The 21,407-nt window shown below is 42.2% G+C and overlaps 1 protein-coding gene and 1 long non-coding RNA gene across 3 annotated transcripts in view; one reads left to right on the plus strand and one right to left on the minus strand.

Moving 5' to 3' along the window:
• Window positions 1-21,407, plus strand: part of LOC128906648 (uncharacterized) — a 112,793-nt gene that overhangs the window by 73,273 nt on the left and 18,113 nt on the right. The gene's annotated exons all lie outside the window — the stretch shown is intronic.
• Window positions 1-21,407, minus strand: part of LOC128906640 (tyrosine 3-monooxygenase-like) — a 40,783-nt gene that overhangs the window by 8,010 nt on the left and 11,366 nt on the right. Inside the window, exons 5-11 of one of the 2 annotated variants that reach the window (XM_054194187.1) lie at window positions 21,313-21,363; window positions 17,436-17,581; window positions 12,138-12,273; window positions 11,416-11,485; window positions 9,684-9,740; window positions 6,616-6,711; window positions 1,373-3,160 (exon numbers count right to left, since the gene is read on the minus strand). In XM_054194187.1, coding sequence (XP_054050162.1) covers window positions 3,053-3,160; window positions 6,616-6,711; window positions 9,684-9,740; window positions 11,416-11,485; window positions 12,138-12,273; window positions 17,436-17,581; window positions 21,313-21,363 — 664 coding nt within the window. In that variant the 3' untranslated portion in view covers window positions 1,373-3,052. Of the gene's footprint in view, window positions 1-1,372; window positions 3,161-6,615; window positions 6,712-9,683; window positions 9,741-11,415; window positions 11,486-12,137; window positions 12,274-17,435; window positions 17,582-21,312; window positions 21,364-21,407 lie in introns of those variants that run through there. The other variant, XM_054194176.1, reaches the window with a different exon arrangement.

The raw sequence follows: 21,407 nt of genomic DNA on the forward strand, positions 1-21,407 counted from the left end.
AAAACACAGGTTAGAGCAGGTGAATGAACATAGCAAGAATTAGCGCCCACTGGGCTGTGAAATGCTCTTTGTGCAGTTGTTAAAGGCAATATCAATTCCTGGTCTTTCACAGCTGAAAGCTGCTTTTCATAAGTGGCAGTTAATAGACCAAATAAAATTAATTTTTAAAAAGAAGGAAAAAAAAAAAAGAAAGAAAGAAGGAAGATATTTTTCCTGTATAACAGCGATGTACGATTGGGTACCACAGCCACTTTCTCAGACAGGGAGGGAAAAGCCTATGCCACCCCCCAAAATCTGAATATCTAGAAGAAAAAATAATATCATGCTTCCTTTTTTCAACTAGTATCATAGAAGATTCACACTACTGTGCAGCACTATTTCCAAGTCCGCAGCCCATGTCACAAATATCACATTTCCTGCTGCACTGAAGAACAGACAGAATGCTCCTGGTATTTTCTGCACAGCTCCCATGCCAGTTAAGCAGCCTAACTGTACTCTGTGTGTGCATGTTCGTGTTTTGGGCCCACAGAGGATCTTCTCTACATTCTTCTCAGATTCTTCTATATTTTCCCCTCAGGCACACAGTAGGATTACAGAAACCACTTACGTCCACCATGGGCACATCTATCATTTGTTTAGACATACCGGCGCTACCTTTAAACCAGCCAGCAGCGATGCTGGTGGCAGGGTGATTGCGTAGGTATTGGTGTTTGCTGTTTAGTACCTGCACAGGGTCCTGGGAAGGCAGGGCAGCTCAGGTTCAACATGAGTTCCCGCACAGTTTGTCTGCCCCTGAGACCCAAGTGAGCTAGTTAAAAGTTAGCTCGGCTCCAGCGCTATTTGAACTGCACATTAGATGTGCCTAAAAGCTGGCTCCAATCAGCCAGGATGGTGAGTGTCATGGCCATTTTGATGAAGTGTCCTGGGTACAAACAAAAAGGAAATAGGCAACTCATCCCACTCAGCATCAAAATCTTTCTTTCTGCCTTCGTCCTGGACAGTGGGCACCATCCACCAGTCTTTCAGCACCAACCTCTTTTTTGAAGTCTGCCTGCTTGTGTTTCTCTCTTCTTCACCCGTCTTCAGAAGGCTCCCTTCGCTTTTTTATGATCCAAACACAAACTCCCCTGGTACTTGTAATAAACTGGTAAGAGTGGGTCACACTGCACAAGATTAGAGCTCAATCAGCTAGCTGGAAAAATTCAGACAAGGACCCTTAAGCACATTTTTAGATATTTGAATGAATCGAGCCTGAACTCTCTATCGCTGGAGGCCTGCCTTAACCAGTAGGCCAATTTGCTGCAGAACTGGTTAAGAAATTAATACAGGGCCTTTTTTTTAAAAAAAAGAAAAAAAAAAAAGACAAGACAATGCTAAAAGATGGTGTTTTCCCTGTTCTTCATTCACAGTGTCTAAATGAAGAGTAAACCTTGGAGAGCACTCATACAATCAAAGATGGATGGTATACACAAACATAAGGCTGCTCTTGTAATCTTAAAAGCTCTGGGGACTAATGGGAAAAGATTTTAGAAACTCAAAATCTGACAGGGGTCCCACTACACTGTCAGTGTTGAAGCAGAACCGAAATCCCATTGATTTCAGTGGAAGTTCAGCTTGAAACCGGATGGCCTTAAAGTCCTCTACAAGTTAAGTACTTGTTGTGCTGCAAGAAAAGCATGTGTAGTGCTGAGTGCTGCCAGAAGTGTGGTATGAGCCATAAGATTTTACAGTATGTAGGACAGAGTCCAGCTGAGTGTTAACAGGAGAAGCATTTTGGATAATGTAGAACAGCTGACAGAATGTAGTGAAATAAACAGTGCAATACCAAGAGCTGTTGGGGAGGAATACTTACAGTTCAGAGGAGGCAAGGCTGGCCAGCAGTCAGACCCATTACAACTGTTTAGTTTAGACTTGGTTATGGTTATCCTTTGCCTTCTGATACCTAGGTGCTGTCACTAAATAATTTGTTAGATAACGAGGATTCAAGTGCAAGTCTCATGCAGAGGGCGTTCAGGTCTACCTCTCATCCTCTGCCTTTGTCCCAAGTTATAGAATCATAGAATTGCCTCGGTTGGAAGGGACATTTCAGATCATCAAGTCCAACCATCAATGTAACACTGATAAAAAACATCACTAAACCATATTGCTAAGCACTATGTCTACCTGTCTTTTAAGTACCTCAAGGGATGATGATTCCACCACTTTCCTGGGCAGATTGTTCCACTGCTTGATAACCCTTTCAGTGTAAAAATTTTTCCTAATATCTAATCTAAACCTCCCCGGTGCAACTCGAGCCCATTTCCTCTTGTCCTATCACTTGTAACTTGGGAGAAGAGACCGACCCCCAGCTCTCTACAACCTCCTTTCAGATAGTTGTAGAGAGCGATAAGGTCTCCCCTCAGCCTCCTTTTCTCCAGACTAAACAATCGCAATCCCAACTCCCTCAGCTGCTTCTCATAAGACTTGTTCTCCAGACCCCTCAGCAGCTTCGTTGCCCTTTTCTGGACTTGCTCCAGAATCTCAATGTCTTTCCTGTAGTGAGAAGCCCAAAACTGGACACAGTACTCGAGGTGGGGCCTCACCAGCGCTGAGTACAGGGGGATGATCACTTCCCTAGTCCTTCTGGACACACTGTTCCTGATACAGGCCAGGATGCTGTTGGCCACCTTGGCCACCTGGGCACACTGCTGGCTCATATTCAGCCGGCAGTCGACCAAACAGCCCCAGGCCCTTTTCTGCTGGGCAGCTTTCCAGCCACTCTTCCCCAGGCCTGTAGCATTGCATGGGGTTGCTGTGACCCAAGTACAGGACCTGGCACTTGGACTTGTTGAATCTCATACCACTGGCCTCGGCCCATCGATACAGCCTGTCCAGATCCCTCTGCAAAGCCTTTCTACCCTCAAGCAGATCGACACTCCTGCCCAACTTGCTGTCATCTGCAAACTTACTGACAGTGCACTCGATCCCCTTGTCCAGATCATTGATAAAGATCTTAAACCGCACCAATACTAAGCCCTGGGGAAAACGACTTGTGACTGGCTGCCAACTGGATTTAACTCCATTCACCACCACTCTTTGGGCCCGGCCATCCAGTCAGTTTCTTACCCAGTGTAGATTGCTCCCATCCAAGCCATGGGGAGCCAGTTTCTCCAGGAGAATGCTGTGGGAAATGGTGTCAAAGGCTTTACTAAAGTCCAGGTAAACAACATCCACAGCCCTTCCCTCATCTACCAAGTGGGTCACTTTGTCATAGAAGATCAGGTTTGTCAAACAGGACCTGCCTTTCATTAATTTGGGCAGGATCAGTTTATCCACATAAAATAACTACCTGAAACTGAATTCATACTGGTCAGAGTGGGTACTGTGGAGAAGAGGAAAACATTTTTAAGATTTCATAGTCAGGACGTGGTTCCCTGGGTTACAGTCACACACCCACAGACCATCAGCCGACTGCAGTTCAGGGATGTTCCTAGGCTCCTTGCTGATGTTAAGTTCTCACCTAACATTAGCTGGATGTAATGCTGGTAACCCTCTCCAGCTGGTTAGACATTATCTTCTTGCAGCCAACCACCTAGCCTTAGTAACTCATGCCTTTATTGCCTCCTAAGAGACCAAATCATCCTGCTATTCCTGGTTCAGAAGCCTTCAGTGGCGAGGAAACGCCTCCTTTGCTGCTGTGTGTCTCCTCAGTCACATGAGTCGCAGTGAGTCTGCCTGTGACAAATATGCTGATCACTAAATGATACGGAATCAAGTTTGGAGCCTCCATCTGCAAGTCCACATCTGAGCTGATACTGAGAAGACTGGCAGATAATTATCAGGATGGACAATGGCTTTCTCTCAAGCAGTAGCAAAAGTTATCTAGAGCTCTCTCAAGAGCCAGCCTAAGACTGCAAAATGAACTCTGCAAGAAACTGAAGGCTACTATGAACCTCGCTATCTTCCAATCTTCATATTCTCTAACAAAACGGCCTTGCCACTGCTGTTTTTCTAAAAAAAAACCCCTTCTATGAAATAGACACTACACTGCACATATTTCCTCTCTTCAGCTGTAAAAGAAACAGTTGGTATATATTTTCAAGTTGCTAGCAGGTGCTTAGGCATAGGACCTCAGCACTTTACTCACACTGCCAATGTCTATACTGAAGTTACAATCAGATGCTTAGGCAGACTAGAATGATTAAATGGAAACATATCTGTATTTCAGTTTTGTTCCATATAAAATCCGTGAGATGCATCAATCAACCGTAAAAGGAAACTTCAACACTTAAGGCAACGGGTATAATTAATTTGTGTACAAGAAGTTTCAGATGCTCAAGATGAAGTGCACAGAACCCATTAAGCTGGCGTCCCAAAAGCTAGAGTGATGAACTTGCAGGGCTCACATAGGGGTTGTACAGAGCACACAGCAGCATTGCTGGTGAACTACTTGCTCATCTTCAGACTATCTGAGGTGTAACATGCAAGACGAACACACTTTTGGAAGGGTGGGAATCCTTCTTTGTTATCTATTGACTATAAATATCACATCTGCATGTAATTTCAGTAATATGATGGATGAAGACCTAGGTGGACCCAGATGTATCAAAAGTTTATCCAGCAGCATTACCTGACAACTACTGACGATAAAAGTAATGACAAGAATCTGCCATTTATCAACTCAAGGACAGTTGCTACTTCCATTGTCAACCTTAGAGGTAGGGAAGTTGAGATGCAATTATACTTTTGTGTTATATAGCACAGTTTTGTGAACAAGCAGTTCTTGCCTGCTACTTTAATCAAAAGTAGAAGAGCTTGTTGGTGTCTGGTGAAGAAGAGACTAGGAAGAGAGGAGAGAGAGCACAAGTCTGGTACACTCAACTCCAGCACCAAAAGTGAGCATTTCCAACGCAACTTTTACCTTCATCAGTGTCAAATGCAAAAGGAGGTAGCCATGCAGATAGATTCTCTGGTGCATATTACTATGAAAGCTACATAAGTATTGGAGAAATTATTACCTCTGCCCTTTAGTACCCTGTTTAATGTGCAAATGCATTTCATGTAAAACTATAAAGTACTCAGGCCTTGAACTGTACTGTGATATTGGATCTTTTAGGTTTCACCAGGTAAAAAAAAACAAGCCTAAGTTTTCTGTTTGTTTGCTGTGAATATAGCAAGTGCTGAAGGATTCTCAGAAAAACAGTAGCTTCAGCCTTATCCTAGAACAGACAGACACATGAAACAAATGCACTGCACTGGAACCTAATTTGTAGGGGAGCTTATTGATCTGCTGTTTCAAAACAATACGTTTTACTGCTCTACAGATGAGTGCCACGATAGTGCTAGCTCACGTTCACGAGCAGTCAGAAACAAGATAAGGTTGCTATGCAGAAAGGAAGGCATGTCTGTTTCTCTGGAGGGCTAATGAGCATGAAGATCTCTCAGTTTATGAAGAGAGAAAGCTCTGCAAATCACATACCACAGTTTTCTCACAAAACTCTCCCAATTGCAAGTGTTGGGAGAAAACCAGTGCTAAACTTGGCAGTTGGCAAAATGGAGGTTGATGTCTGGGAGAGTTCCCCTTTCTCTGTGTTAAGTCTCAACTGCCCCTCTGTTGGGATTCCTATTAAAAATGTCTTCGGTTACATTTTTGTTTCTTCCTTCCGACACTTAACTGGGAAGGGGGGTCACCTGTATACCGTTAGCAGAGTTTTGCAATGGGTTTTTTGTCATAATAGTCCAACTATTTCCAATTATGGGAGTCCAAGCTGTTGTGTCTATTGTGTCTATATGTTAAGCCTAAAATGTATCTCTCTCCCATGAAAAAATTTATTTCTGGTTTATAAAAATGCTTGAAAAGAATGCTTTTTATTTTCCTTTGGCTCTTACTAATTCCAAAAAATCATCCAGTGTCTGCACAACCTGGAGCAATTGAGACCTACTGATACCAGTTTTAGGGCTTTTGCACTTAGAAACTGATCACCTGCTTCAGTGCTCTGCAAAACTCAGAATTAATCAATATCTCCCCTACCAACTGTTTGTCTGAAGGAGGGGGAACCCCTAAGGGCAGTATCAAACCTATGTACGCAGATTTTCATCTACATAAAACCTGAGCTGGGATTAGTTTCGAAACTTATTTAGGAAGTAAAATTCTAAAGCATTATCTTTTTATCAGTGTCCATGCTATTTACAGTTTCTCCACACTTTATTTGGTCCAGTCAGCCAGTGCCTTTCTGATTCTTATGTGCATGAGGAAATAGCAGAGTTCATAATAGGCATAATATTGCCCTCTAGTGAGTAATTCAGAAACGTACATGAGTTTATTAACGTACATTAAAGTCAACTGTTACTAGTGGACAGGAGCAGTAAGAAGCAAATCTAATACTTTATAGGGTTGGTTGCTTTTGTTGCATTTCAACTCTTTAGGTGAAAGACAGGTACAATCCTACAGTAGTTTTTCCCCTATTCAGTAGCCTCTGGGCAAAAGAAATTCTTTGCAAAGAAATTTCCTCGCAAAAGAAAAATCAGTATTTTAAATCACATAGTTTTGTGTGAGGAAACAGTATTTTGTTTTTACCAGAGAGTTTAGAAAGCTGCATTATAGAAATCTTTCAATACGATATGTTTGACACATACCATAAGCTCCCCATAAGACGAAAGCAGTCCTGCCCCGTAAGCTTTGATGGATCCGTTTTGCTTGCAGAGACCAAACTCCACAGTGAACCAATAAAGCTGGTAATAAGAACAATTTGTGATAAACAATCTCAACAGACAGTTCATTTTTAAGCTTCTCATTTTTCCTTTCATTTTCTTTTATCCTTATTCCTTAATGTCTTTGCATCTTCAAATTTTATAGTTGTGTGTTTCAAGAAAATTATTTTTTCTCTCAACATATTTAACGCGGATTATAACACATGTTTTTTCAAAATTTGCCATCCTTCCCATTCCCAGAAAAAAATTGCTAATGATAATTACATGGGTAAATAAAGCCATAAAGTCCTATCCCCTTCTTTCTTTGAAAGACATTACAAATTACCGTGCAAGCTATTACCTTCATTATAGTCAGTGGAAGCTGACAGATTTCAACCCATAGTCCCCAGAAGGACAGGTAGACCCCCACAGAGGGGTCAAGACCCTAGGAAAGGTACTTGAAAGGACAGATTCCCTCCTTATGTGTCCATGTGATAGCATACAGAAGAATTGAAGAAAGACTTATCCCTTAGCAGCAAGGTACCCTTTAAGATTATGCCAGTAGCATTTTTGTCATGCTCCAGCAGAAAATAACAATACATGTCTCTGGACTTTTCTTGCAATAAAGCACGCTTAGGGCCATACTTCCTTTACCTGCTGGAAAACAGTGGGATAAAAGCAACTCTTGGCTCTGCCAACCTGTTAGCCCTTCCCTTATTATAGAATCTAAGGAAATGGACAGTGGAGGACCAATTGTGGACATGGCCTGGCCCCTGAGCTGCTGGATAAGTGTTGTACAAATGAAAAACATGGAACATGAGGCATTTCAAGAATACGGCTTTGTGTCACAACTCTTCAAGGTTCCTTTTAGGGATACATAGTTCTTTGCTGCCTCATACACAGGACTGTACCTCAACTTCAGTTCAACCATAAGTATTGCATTCTCAGCAACCTTCTCAAAGAACTGGAGGCAGTTCATAAAATAATGTGAAACACTATGTTATTCCGCCTCTTACTTTCTTTTTCTTTTTCCCACCCTCTTTCGTATGTCTTATAATTTTGATGACTTGGGTTTAGCCTGCAAATTTACCACTAAAGAAATAGCAAGTCAGGATCTTTCTTTCTGCAGAGTCCTAAGCTGCTTTCTCTACAGTTCAACTAATAATTATGCACTGTTAGTGTGTTAATAATCTTGATTCTTATTATTTGTAGTGAAAAATCTTTCAAGTATCTCCTCATTTTCCAGAAGGACTTTTTGACTGGAAAATGAGACATGGGAGGAGGAGGAATTATTTTTAGTGTTTTCTCAGATATCCTGTGAGATTTGTAGTTAGTGAGGTTCTTTCGGCTCTCACTGTCTTAACAGGGTACAGGTCATGGTAGTAGTGGCACTCTGCGGATGACATGAACACTGGCAATCTCCCTTCTCTTGTGCATGGATCCACCTGCCTAGAGAGGTCCAGGGACTGAATGAAATAATGGCATTTCAAAGTTTGTCTTACAAATGTTATAGACCATAGCAACAAGCAAAATTGAGATTCTTTAAATAAACTTTTAGTTAACTTAAATGTTGTCATATCATCTAAGCTAGTTACCTACATTCTCTTTATAATGAGCAGAGCATGACAGAGACTTCCAAAGAGAAAAAAGAATTTATGTTAGACATCTATGTCAGGAGAGAATACATTACAGGTTCTTCTCTATCTTCACTTTCTAGAAAAGGAACCTAAATAATAAAACCATATTTGATGTCTAACTTTTAAACAATTGAAGACTGAGATGTTAATCAAGAATACATTTACTGTTCAGAATACTTGAATGGCGCTTACTACGACAATTTCAAATCTGAACCCATCATTCTTCTAACCATAACCCTATCTCTAATCTAGTCCTACCCAGTCCAGAGTCAGAGAGGAGTGCTTGCGGAGGAATGATATGTAAGCCACTGGCCTTCACCCAATCTCATCAAGACCTGGATAAGGTTGCAAAATGGCTCTCCAGGACCCATAATGCTTTTAACCTAACAAAAGCATGGATCTTGATCTTACTGTAGCCTCTCTGGACCCGGAGAGGGGTAATTGAAGAGGAAATGTGGAAATGTCACTGCCTCTTCACACACCGTCCTCTCACATCCAGCTCAGGGCCTGGATGATGCTACAAAAAATCCAGCACTGGGACCTTTTGCTCTCCCACCTCTAAAAATACTGCTAGCCTTACCTAGTTCTTACCCAAGGACAGATACATGCAGGTAGATTTTAGGTGAGCCATAATCTCCTTCACACAATGCTTCGTTCCACTTCCCCATGAGTGGGCTGTGGGCTGGGTGAGAAATTTCAGGAGTGATAGTCTCCTCCCATTGACTCCCTTTCCCAAATGAGCCTCACTCAGCTGAGTGAGGGTAAGGTTCCTCTCCTGAAAAAATCATCAAGACTGGGAAACGGCTGCCATTATCAGAAAAAAAATCATCTGGCCTCCAGTCCACTTTCAGAACAAGTTAAGATGGCAGCAAGGGGCTGCGTGAGTTGTTTGGGCAGATGTATATAGCCTAGTGACTCAGAACCAAATGACAGTACCTGCTGTCAAATTGCTTTTAAGAGCTCATCTATTTTGTGAGACTAATGTATACAGGATGCACCAAATTCTGATGGTCCCCTGCACCTTGTGTAGGAGAAAATGCAGGAATCACATGGGGTATCCAGCCTATTAGTTGAATCTGGAAAGTGAGTTGGGCCCCTCCTGTGGCTGAAATTGTAGAAACTCAGATTCAGCAGTGTATTCTAATAGAAGCAAAAAGTATAAGCATTTCCATGTGCTTCTGGGCTCCCCTAGAGGTACTCCAGCCCCTGCTCCGGCATCTCCCTAACCTGTGGATGAGGCAAAGAGACAATCCTGCTGATGCTCCCATTTTTGTGGCTAATCTGAGACACGAGAGAAGAGCCTTCCCTGCACAGTAAGGGATATGCAGTGAATTGTTTGGGTTTTGCCTCTGATATTAAACTGCCATCTGTACTTACTGTGGCCAGTTTCTCAATCTCCGCTTCAGATGATCCAAGAGAAGCCAGTCCAATATCCTAAAGCAAGTAAGCAGGCAGGCAGTGTTACACTAGTGTGATTATTCAGCCCAAGGGAGAGAAAGAGGGGAAGGGGGAGGACGACATCATTTCTAGCATGAATAGCACGAACTATTCATTGTTTTTATCACCCAAAATGACCTTCCATGGCTTCCAGGATGCCTACCTCTCCCTGGCCCCCAGCTACATACCACTGGGAGACACATTAGACGAGTGCTTAATCCTCAGCATTCTCTGTGTAAAGTTAACCATCTCTTGCCATAATGCTGACTGTCCCTGGCAGAGATTTATAGGGAGGCATGAGAAGGAAGGACAGCAAGGTGGGTTTTATCTTTGCCATTACCTTTCTGTCTCTCACTCTTTTTCTGACAGCCCTTATGAGTGGGTCAGATCCATGCAGGGAGGATTCTGTTTACTCTCATCTGTGCTCCCTGTTGTTATTCTCACAATAGAAATCTGTAGATGTCTCTACTTAGCTATCCTGGGAACCATACCATGCAGCAAGCGAACAGAATTAAGGCATTTTCACCATTCATCGTCTCATGTTGAATGGAACAAAAAAGAATTTTCATGGGGTGAATTTAAACTGTGAAGACACTTTGTGAAAAAACAAAATGAAATGTGAAAATTCATTTAATGTGATCCCATGTTGTATGGTCTGTGTTGTAGATGGGATAAGAGGAAGACTGAAAGTTTTGAAATTGCTATAATTTCTTATTTCTAACGTATCTTCAGTTCTGGTGTTTATTCTTCCAGAATAAATTATAGGCCACCAGGATATTTTAAGTACTACTCATCCAAATCTGATAATAACAAATATTTATGACCAAAATGGAAACTGGCATGTATCCAAGTCATTACAACTGGAAACCACATTATATGAGGTGAACTGGCTTTCTTTTCAAGGTATTCTGACAAGGACCTACATCATGTAAATTCTCTGCACTTATTGCCAGTTTCCACGCTGGCCACTGATTGATAAGCCTAGAATATGAGTTATCTTCTTCCCTCTGCTATGGTTTTGAGGCATACTCATGGTTCTGAAGTCTTTAATTATACGAGGTCATTGAGTTGACCTGGGTCTGACACTGATTGCCCATACTAAATAGCCCCTTATTGTACAAAGAAGCCCTGTTTGCTTTTTGGAGCCTCCTCACCAGTGTGAGCAATGCTGTGAGAATCTGGCAAGTTGTAAAAGGAAAAACATCTCTAATGAATGACATGGTCACGGACACAACTAAAGTATCATGTGCGATAAAAATGTACATCCAGAGACAGAACCAGCCTGGGGGCCTGATGGCTGCTGCTGGTTATGTTCATGTGGTGTAGGACAGGAAGCCAGAGGAACAGCGTAGTCGGTACAGCTCAAACACACAGCGCCGCAGAGGCTCCACTGGCATCCGTCTGCAGGCTGACAGGGCCCTCCCACAGAGAAGTCCCACAAGCACTGCCTGCCCTTCCTTTTACACCATGTCCGTAGGGAGCAGTGCTACCACTCCCTTGGAGTAAACGTCTCCCCGGGGTGCTGCTAGCCCACCACCCCTGGAGGCTGCAACTCAGGCACAATCAAGTCTTAAAATAGCATTTCAAGCATGGTGAGCTGCACGCCTTTGAGGCACATCTGGCCTGTTGTCTGGGGCAGCTGAGTAAACAAACAGGAGAACAAGCTTCTTACCTGTGAGAACTGGGCAAACTTCTTGTCAGCTAGCATGGGAACATGACCCAACAACTCATGGCAGCAGTCTCTGGAAAACAAGTGACTTTCATACTTAATAGAGGTTTTTTTTCCTGCCCTACGTGAACTTCCCATGAAGAACTTGAGCCGATAGACCCTAAACAGGAGCTAGAGAGAGGGGTGCTCCACAGTAGCTGTCCCCATACCTGGCCTGGCTCTGCAGGGAGCGTGACTGAACATTCCCTTCTGCCTGCCACGGGGAGCCAGCTGCCCCCTGCTACCATGGCTATTGTCTCACTTGGGATGGCACAGGCACTAGTCTCCTATGTCACAACATCTTTGAAAGGCCCCTGTTTTGTCCCAGCATACAACAAAAGTGTCTGTGTGAACTTGTAATTTCTCATGAAATGTAATTGCTGTTGTCTGGCCAGCACTTACTGGGAGAGTTTCACAGCAGGAAATCAAACCCCAGCAGATGGTAAATGAAGGCAGGATGAAAAGATTAAACCAGATATTCTGCAGTCTTTTCCTTCCCCAGACAACTTTGCAAGAGAGACAGAGACCCACACCCTCTCATGCATGATTTCCCCTTCTAACTCTCCAGCTACCAGTTTCTCAAATTGTTTCATTCTGTGGACTACTGGATGGAGCTCCAGAGTTGCTCCCTAGAGAATCATCCCCAACACATTCAGGATGGGATTGTACCAAGGCATCCAACTTACGGTTCTGGGGAATGCATAGGAGAAGAGAAATGCCTTATATACTGTGTGCTTTGGAAGACACGAAATGCCAGGCTGGCAAGGAAGTCACGAGCAGACAGCAGTCCTGCAGCTGGTCTCAGCTGGAAACCTGTTCTTTCTGCAAAGGCAAGTGAGACCAAATTTAGGAGTTTCTAAGGTTAACTACATGGCACACTTCAAGTAAGCAGTTTCAGAGGGCCTTCATGCTCTGTTACAGTAGCTCCCTCCACCTACGGATAGTAGGAACATCCTGACTTATCGTTACCGAAGTTCCATGTACTGATATGGGTCCAATTACTGTAACGTTAAATCACCTAATCATCCAACCTACATATATTCACACAGCAATGATGTAAAGTATGGAAGTATCACCTACCCCAGTTTACCTTTTCAGCACATTGAGACAGATTTATCTACTATGTCCCACATGTCAGTGATGTATCTGAGGTCACACATGATCTTAATGATCAAGTAGGGGACAGAACCTGCATTTTCAGTCCTGGCTAGTTTATTAACTCTTTCATTCATTTCCTCTATAGCATATATAAAAGATAAACAGAAGTTTGACAAGGGACACACCCCACCCCTACACTTTTCTGAGAGCACCTGGCTCTTTCCTGATGCGAGGTTACTGTTTAGCCCTGCCTGCCGAGTTCCTTATTCCCTACACTGAAACCCCTGGTACCTTGCACTGTTGAAGACAGAAGCACGTGGACCATGGGTCTGCTCCAGCCTGGCCAATCCTGTTCCTCAGTGGGCCTAGTTCAACATACCCCAGAGGTAGAACCGGAGCATACTATTCAACTTTATTTCCTTTTGCCAGTGTATGCTCTACATGTGTAAACTAGCTCAGCACTGGCAAAACTTGCTATCAATTTTATCTTTCTGCCTGGACTTCGTTAGAATGGGAACATGCAGGAGAAAGAGCAAACAGGTCCTCGTCAGAGATAAGGGTGCTGGAATTTGGCCCTTTACCTTTTAACATCAGAGTTTCCATCAGTGCTCTCACCTATTTTTCCCCTCTGTTTTTTTTTTCACCATTATGTTTGTATAGAACTAATTTACACAGCCTCCCAGTGACGTGATCGTACGTGTTTTTCTTCGCATATGTCCATAGAACAGGACAGAAAAATGCAATATTTTTGCACAGTGATTTCAGCTTGTGCTATCAGTGTTACCCCAGGACATTACTATGAAAGGTCTGTGAGACACAATTAACAAAATAACAAGTCCTATGGTCAGGAGACTACATAATCTGCATTTCCATGGGAAACATGTTGGTGGTCTGCAAAGCTAAGAAAATTGAAAATCACTGCTTTAAAAGAGAGCCAATGATAATTTTTTGAAGTCCTATATTCAAAATCTGTGTTGCATTCTCAGCTCCCATAAATGACATTTCATCTTCTTAAAAGCATAAAACTACATTTGAAAAAAAATCAGAAATGGCTTTATTCTCCCTTCTCTATCCATATTCTATTGTGTCATGAAGCCTGGAACCTAATTTATTTTATGTAAACAAACAAAAAAAATCCCACCCAGAAACCAAGCCATTTACAAGATTTGTTTTGGTTTGGTTTTCAATGTTTCTTCCAGCATTTCTTGCCTTGTTCTGTCTGGCTATTAGCACTTTTCTCATTAAAAAAAAAAAAAAAAGAGAGAGAGAGAAGAAAAGGGGAAAAAAAAAGGCTTCATTGGAAGAACTAGAAGTGACAAAACATCTGAAGCCATACAGGACAAAAGAAGAGTGGTCAGGAAGGAATGCTTCTACCTGACAACATGAGGGACTAGGTTATTAGCATTTGCCATGGTTATCTTCTATTGCTGCACTGAATTCAGAGGTAATGGGTACAGAACTGCGTAAAAGCTGAACAACAGCAAATAAACCTATGGAGATTATGTCTTTATCTTTGCCTTTATGCTCAGCAAAGGCTTCAGAGTTAACCAGGAAATTGGAAGTTGTTGTAAAGCAGATTCCTATTCTCCCCGCTCCCCAATTAAGAAAGCAAGGTGTTTGGGGGAATAGACAGACCATCGCTACGCTCCTTAGGTACAGGCCAGGAGCTGGCACAGAAGGGTACTCCCTTGCTGCTGATGCCATACAAAGACGATACAGAGGAACATGAAAAGCTCAGAATCCGGTATTCTTTGGAGTAAATTCTGAGTCTGAGTGAAGTGAAAAGTGCAGCAGCTGAAAAATATATCAGACGAACACCAAGCCCTAAGTACCTCCGTTTTGGAAGGACTATGAAAAAGCCTAGGGAAATTTATATTGCTTTAGCATCCATGTTGGAGGAGCAGGAGGCAAAATTAAAATTACAGCTTATGTTCCCTGAGATGCCCTTTTAAATATAGGGCAGTGAATCAGACAGTCTGCTGATGAAACAGACTTGGCCAGTTGCTTTGAAAAGCCATAGGAAAAAGTTATCTGCTGAAGGTAGCATCTGCAAAATCTGAATTTCTATTTCATTACTGCACAATAAAACCAGCAATCAGTAGAGAATGGGGGGTGTGGCTGATTGGACCTGTTGTCCAAAGATCTCTGAAACCAGAATGACTTGAAGAGAAGGTCTTGAGCAGTTGACCTAAAGTGATCTGTAAGGCTTAATTCTTGGCCTAAAAAACTCCTGTATACAGGCCTGTGCGTTGTAGTGTGAGCTTGCTGGAGTTCACTAGCTGTAATTTCTTCCAGCTGTGGAGGACAATGATTGCCTAAACACAAACATCTTTCCTCGAAAGAATGATGTGCCTAGGTTCGTTTAGTTAACCCTTTAGAAAAGCACTTGCCATCTTAAATGGTTGAATGGTTAACCATTTAGATTCCCTTTAAGTAATTATGAAATACTTATGATGCAGAGTTCATTTCTGTTCAAAGGAGTCTCACTAGCAGGCCAGGTAACGCTAGATGGATCTTCTAGTTCAACTTGTGTTGAAGTCAAAAAGAATTGCTTGCTTGAGTTCACAGATACCGCTGAGTAAAAGAGACAATGGAAGTTTATTTGGCTGTGAGGGCTGGGTATAGCATGATCACTTTGTCTTCAGGATACTCCTCTCTCTCTGCATCCCTGTGGTTACTTATATAAAGACTTATCATCACCTATGATAAAGAATGGCCTAATCCTTCGAGGCAGTGTTCAATCCCAGATATGTGCTGGGATTTATGTCCTAACCGGGAGGGTGGGACAGTTCAGGGCTCACACAGAGCTAACCAACAACAGGAGGAACCGCACTATGCATTTCCACATAGGTTATAGTAGCTGAAACACATCCACTGTATGCCAAGGAATTTTGGGAGACACCTCACAGCCTGTAGTTTGGTTGAGGTTTGGTTGGGTGAGCACTGGACACCCGTAACACAGGAAAGAGCCTAAGCACACAGTTGGTTGATGAGTTGTAAGGAGCAAACCGACTTTGTTCTATCTATGAGTAATCTTTTACAAAGCCTCTAGGCTAAACTAATCTGGGTTTTATCTACAGTTTAAGAAGGGTAGGACCAGTGCTTTCGAGAGCCATTCTTTCCATTTTCCTTAGACATCCATTCCAGGATGGAATAGAACACCTCCTAATAGCCTGGTTCTCATTCCAGTAGTTCGGAATAGAATAGAATAGTTCAGACAATTATCTTACACAAGACACCCTGTGTTTATAGTAGATGAGTGGAAACTCACCGTGAACATCTTTCCAACCATTATTAGCAGAATTTTCAGAATGACCATTTTTACTGCATTTTTTTTTTTTTTCGCTTAGGATAATTTGTATGGCATAGAGAAAATTTAGAACTAGAGCCTACATAAGAAGTGAACAGGCCCAGACACCAGGCACCAAATCCTGTCAACTAACATGAGCAATACAACTTGTATTATGACAGGATATTCTCACATTATCCTAAATTTTCCCACTTTGAAATCCCTTGATTTTCTTAAAGAATTTGTATATCTGTATATCTGTATATCAGCATCACATGATTTCTGGAGCTCCCTGCTGTCAGCTACTGTGTGAATGAGATGAGATCAAGTACTTCACAAGAAAAAATATTTATCATCTCAGTTACTATAGGAGGGAAGTAGAAGGACAGTTGAATAGAAGGGAAAATACATGAGAAAATACATAATGCAAACACAGAAAAATTCCTGCAGCTGGATGTGATGGTGCTGGTATGCTCATGAGAGATGCTTTTCACATGCCAGCCTTCCATTCCCTTACACTAAAGGTGTAATAAATACTTTGTCATCAAACATCTTAATCTTCCCTAAAAACGTCAGTGTCTTTAAAACCTCTTCAGCAACAGAAAGCTCATGCAAGCTTACTAACATCACCTACTGATACAGGGAGTAGGTCGCTTGATTTCCTGAATATTGTATTTAAATTGAGTTTATGTAAAGTTAAGCCATACTTTTTATTATTGATTTCAGCCTAGTGATCATCCGTCCTCCACTCTCTGGCACATCTCCTTGTCACTGTTTAGGAACAGAGAAGCTTTAAAGACTGCCTTTCTTCAGTCATTCTTGATAAAGGTAGGAAATCAGATGGTTGACCCAAAGCATCTGGCCTTAGGAATCCACGCTGTCCATGGCCTCATCAAAAAAATGCAGGCTCCCTTCCTCTCCTGCCCTTTGCTAGTCAGCCCCCAGCTAACAGCAGGTAGGTCAGCCTAGCAGTCTTACATGTGCTTTCATCTAAGGCCACATCTTTATGCATTTACAGACCCACACCACAGCCTTTCTGCTCTCCTGTCAGCCACGCAGTAGGCACCAAAGAGTTTAGTCTGGCAAGTGGAGCCACAGAGACAGAAAGAAGCAGTGTTGTTTCAAGGCAGCTGCTGACTGAGTAGCAGGACCTCTGGGAAATCATCATCTTTGGCACACATTGCCATCCTGTCTCATGCATCAGAAAAAAATTGAACTTGAGACGTATATACCTGTATGTGTGTTTGGGTCTTACTAGCAACATAGCTACAGAAGGATAAAATACAGCCAAACCCGTAGAATACCTGTGTGTGGAAGTCATGCTGAGCAGTGTGCTGCTATGGCTGTACTGCTGCTACTACTGGAATTAGCTGGTTAGTGCTACAGCAGCTGCAGCCACTCACAGAGCAAACAGAGCTTGCTCCCTAGATATGCCTGGTATTAACGTTCTGTGCTACAGCTCATCTTGCACAAGGTAATGCTACACCGAATCGGCTCTTCTCACCAGCTTGTGTCCTGCGAGATGGCTTGTGTGTGTATGTGGTGTATATACATACACAGGAAACCCTAACGTAAACCATGGTTCATAATGACTGGCCTTTCAAAAATCTGGAGACGTCCTGAAGCTGAGGTATGTTATCCTCTTGGTAGCCACAGTATTTCTCCAGCTGCTGGAAAGCATCCAGGTACTGTGTACAGGCATGAGTAGGGTAAAGGCTGCTCAGCTTCCTGTAGACTTCTCTCCTGAAAAACAAAAGCCGTACAGCATGACCCACCTCAATAAAGCAGTACTGCTCTGCCCTATCTTCAGCTCCACAGAGAGAAATAAACCTGCAGCACAGGCAACAGTCTGAAAATCTGAACTCAGGACACCTGGTGCTTGGAAGCCCGTACCTGGGTGGATGTAGCAGAGCATAAGGGGTTTTTGTTTTGCTTTTCCTTCAGAAGGTGGGTTCTGTTCAGCAAACCTGTTTCATGCCTTCCTATGCCCTCCTTTAAAGTAACAGGACCCTAATCCTGATTCAGAAGTGTTTCTTGCTTAGGTATAAGTGTGTTGGAGTTGCCAGGGAAATCCCAGGGAGAAAGCTGAGGCCGTAGCCCTCACTATTTAATGCAGTTTAGGGATGGAACGAGTCAGGTATTCCCTCCTTCTCCACGAGAGGATACAACTTGAAATGCCAGTCCCTCCATCTCCATGCTGAAGCCTAGTCTATGTTTGACTCTTACAAACCTCCTCCTAAAAAAAGCACATTTTCTGATACTGAAGAGTAACATCTGGACAGGCAAAGAGGTTCATACTTTTGCGGTTCAAAATGCCTGGCATGTGCTACGTTTTTGAAAGACATGCCAACTTCTTGAAGCATTTAGTCCATTATACAAAAAGAGACCAGCTGAAGAAAAATATATATAACCAGATTTGGGCACAGGCTTCAAGCTTCTCCCAAACTTGATGGAGCTTGGATTTAGAGCTGTGGTTTGGAATATATTTAGCTGTTGCAAAATAAACAAGTAGTAATAGGATGGCAAAGAACCTTATAGAAATGGTTATTTTTGTTCAGACATGGCCCTAGGGTGTTAACAATTTTATAAATATCGTTTTATGAAAATTGAGATCATTCTTGGAAATGCTGGCTACGGAAAATGACCTTTTGTTGTTTTTGTATTGTATTTTTTTTTTTGTGATGCTATTGTTGCTATGGAGGTGATAGCCAGTCCCTGGTAATGACTGTGTTCATTTGTACGAATGTCTTACACAGTGTGGGAGTAATGAACCAGAATGAAGCAGGGGGAGGGAAACTTTAGGAGGAAAAAAATTTAAAAGAACAGAGGGAAACAGTGGCTGCTGTCACTGTTGCAAAAGCCGCAGGAGACTGGGCCATTTCCATAGAAGAATTAGGAAAAAATGAGGCGGACTAGAGTTCAAGCATTGCCCTGGCTTATTTCCCCATAGAATACTACTGACTTCAGTGCGATCGCATAGGATCTGAACCAGTACACAGTTCATCCCCCGACTGAAGTCTAGAGAGGGCAGGCTTGTTTACACTTCTGAACATACGGTCTCTTCTACCAAAGCATCATTCTAGTCTGTGGCCAAACATTGACTACCACAGAAACGTAGGCAGACTCAGAGACCACTGATGAATTATCCGAAGCCAAGTGTTGCTCCTCACTAAGCAACCATACCTCCAAAGCAACCATCTAAGTCCACTCCAAAGTCAATAGAGTAGCAGATATTTCCAGACAACAATTTAGCTTGCCCTAAGGTAGTATCTCCACCATACGGAGATGCTAGGACTATTAGGCTGCTACTTGATGGTACTTCAGTCCAGAGATGGAAAGAAAAGCTGCTGAAAGTGTGGGCTATGAAATGCTCTAGAAAGGAGCCTTGTAACGAAGGATGGAGCTAGCCGTTTGAAAGACTTTAAAGGCAATCACCTTATTTTACATAAATTTCCTTATTATTTTAGAAAAAGGTGGCACTATTCAGCTTTATTATAAAGATGTGACAGGTGCATCCCCATAATTTTGTCCTAGATTTTCCCTTTTTCTTATATAGCTTTTACCCATACGACATCTTTTATGACTACTTAGTTTCAGGGCCTTCCAGAAAGCCTGCTTGAAAACAGAAACTCAGATCATCTGTACCCTCTGTTTTCTGAAAGTCATATTTCTTCACTTGATTAGTTTTCTTTTTTATAACCATGTTGCTACAAACTGAAGGCATCCAACAACTCTTCAGAGTGAACACCAAGGGAATTTTGTCTGCGCTACAAATTTCCCGTTCAATTGCACAGTGCTCAATTAAGTTGTGCTGTAATGCAGCTGACCTCAGGGCACAGCCCCAGGGGGCTGTGATAACCATTGGGAGGTCTAATTTTGGGAACAGCTTTACACAACAAGACAACCTGCGTTGCTGGGGCTGGCTGTTTGGGGAAATGGGCAGATACTCTTTTAAAGGCCTATTCCGTTACCACAGTGGGACTAATTCTAGGTGGAGAAGGGCTGGAATGACGGAGGTTGGCAACAAAAGGGAAAAACAGGAAAGAACACAAAATTAAATTTTCTTAAATATGACATTCCCACACACCATCCCATGCCAAGATTGTTGGCTGGTGGTAGCAATCATGAGCATGACACCGACCATCAATCTTTAACAATTGAAAGATGCTATAAAAACCTATTAGAGCTTAATAAAAATGTGATTGCCTGGATGAGTTGGATGCAAGGCAACACCCCTCAAGCTTTCTATGGCAGAGTAGATTTTATTTAAAATAAAATAATCACTGAAAAAGATAGGGTGGCCCTGTGGTTGAGGTTATGGCATGAGACATCTAGAGTATGGATCTAATTCCTGGCATTGACATAAACTTTGTGTATAATTTTGGGCAAATCACTTAAGCTCTAGCTTTTTCAGTTCCACAGTTATAAAACGTTGTCATCGTCCTCCTTTTTTCCCACCTTTAGGCTCTCTCCATTTAAATTATAAGTTTTTCTGAACAAAGATTCCCTCATTATGAGCACATGTGGCACCTTGCACAATCCTGGGACTGTGGTCTTAGTTGGGACATTTGGACATGTTTATGTTTGTATTATCACAGAGATGTGTAATTATTGCTGCTTACGGAGATTTGTTAAACTTAGTGGGAGAAAGTGGAAACAGAGTTATATGAAATAAGAACTCTGCTTTATTTCAAATTTGCTACATACTTCACATAATGTCTGCAAACATACTTTGAATTAATTTGGGTTGTTTGGTTGGTTGGTTTTGAGGTTTGGTTTTGGGTTGTTTTTTGTTTTTGGTTTTTGGGGGTTTTTTTGAGTGGCAAATCTTCAGGAGAAACAAAGCCCAAAGCCCCAGTGAAGAAATCTGCACTCGTGTAAAAGTAACTTGCCATATTTTCATATGACATCAAAGGCCTTTTTCCATTGTAAATAATGTATCATGGAAGGGCACTTCAGAATTTTCTTTACCTTCAGTTCAAAAGAATAAAGCCTATTCATGTTAACAGTAATGAATACTTGCAGGAGAGCAAGCAAGGCTGGTTTGTCCTATGAACACTGGATTAGTCACATCCTTTGAGTGAACTTCCATCCTGCAAGTGGGCATTTTCTCCTGGCAACAGATTTAGAAAGGTGGTCTTTCTGTCACCACCATAGCTATGGTTAATTAGAGGTCAGTTAGAAGAAATTATACTATAAGCACCAGGTATTTTCTGGCTTCTGATATCTTGAAGTGATTGGCAGGCAGGGAGATGGTCAGGAAAATGCATTTTCCTCTAGAAAGTGAATAGTTAAGGCCAGCCCTGAGAATGGGTTTCTGCAAAACAAATGACCAAAAGGTGACGCTTAGCCAAGGAGTAAAATTTGAGATGGGTAAATATGGTTTTAAAATGTTATGACCGTCTCACATTGCCAGTCTTTCCTGAGACTGCAGTGGAATGGCTCAGGAGTCAGAGTATAAGTAACAAACTCACCAAGTTGCAGTCTCCTGCTCTGTGTACTCGATGTGAGGCAAAGGGTCTCCTCTGTAATGAAGAGAGAAAATAATGCATGTCTAAAGCAGGTTTCA

Source organism: Rissa tridactyla, chromosome 1, assembly GCF_028500815.1.
Source record: "Rissa tridactyla isolate bRisTri1 chromosome 1, bRisTri1.patW.cur.20221130, whole genome shotgun sequence".
In the NCBI taxonomy this organism is placed as follows: Eukaryota; Metazoa; Chordata; class Aves; order Charadriiformes; family Laridae; genus Rissa; species Rissa tridactyla.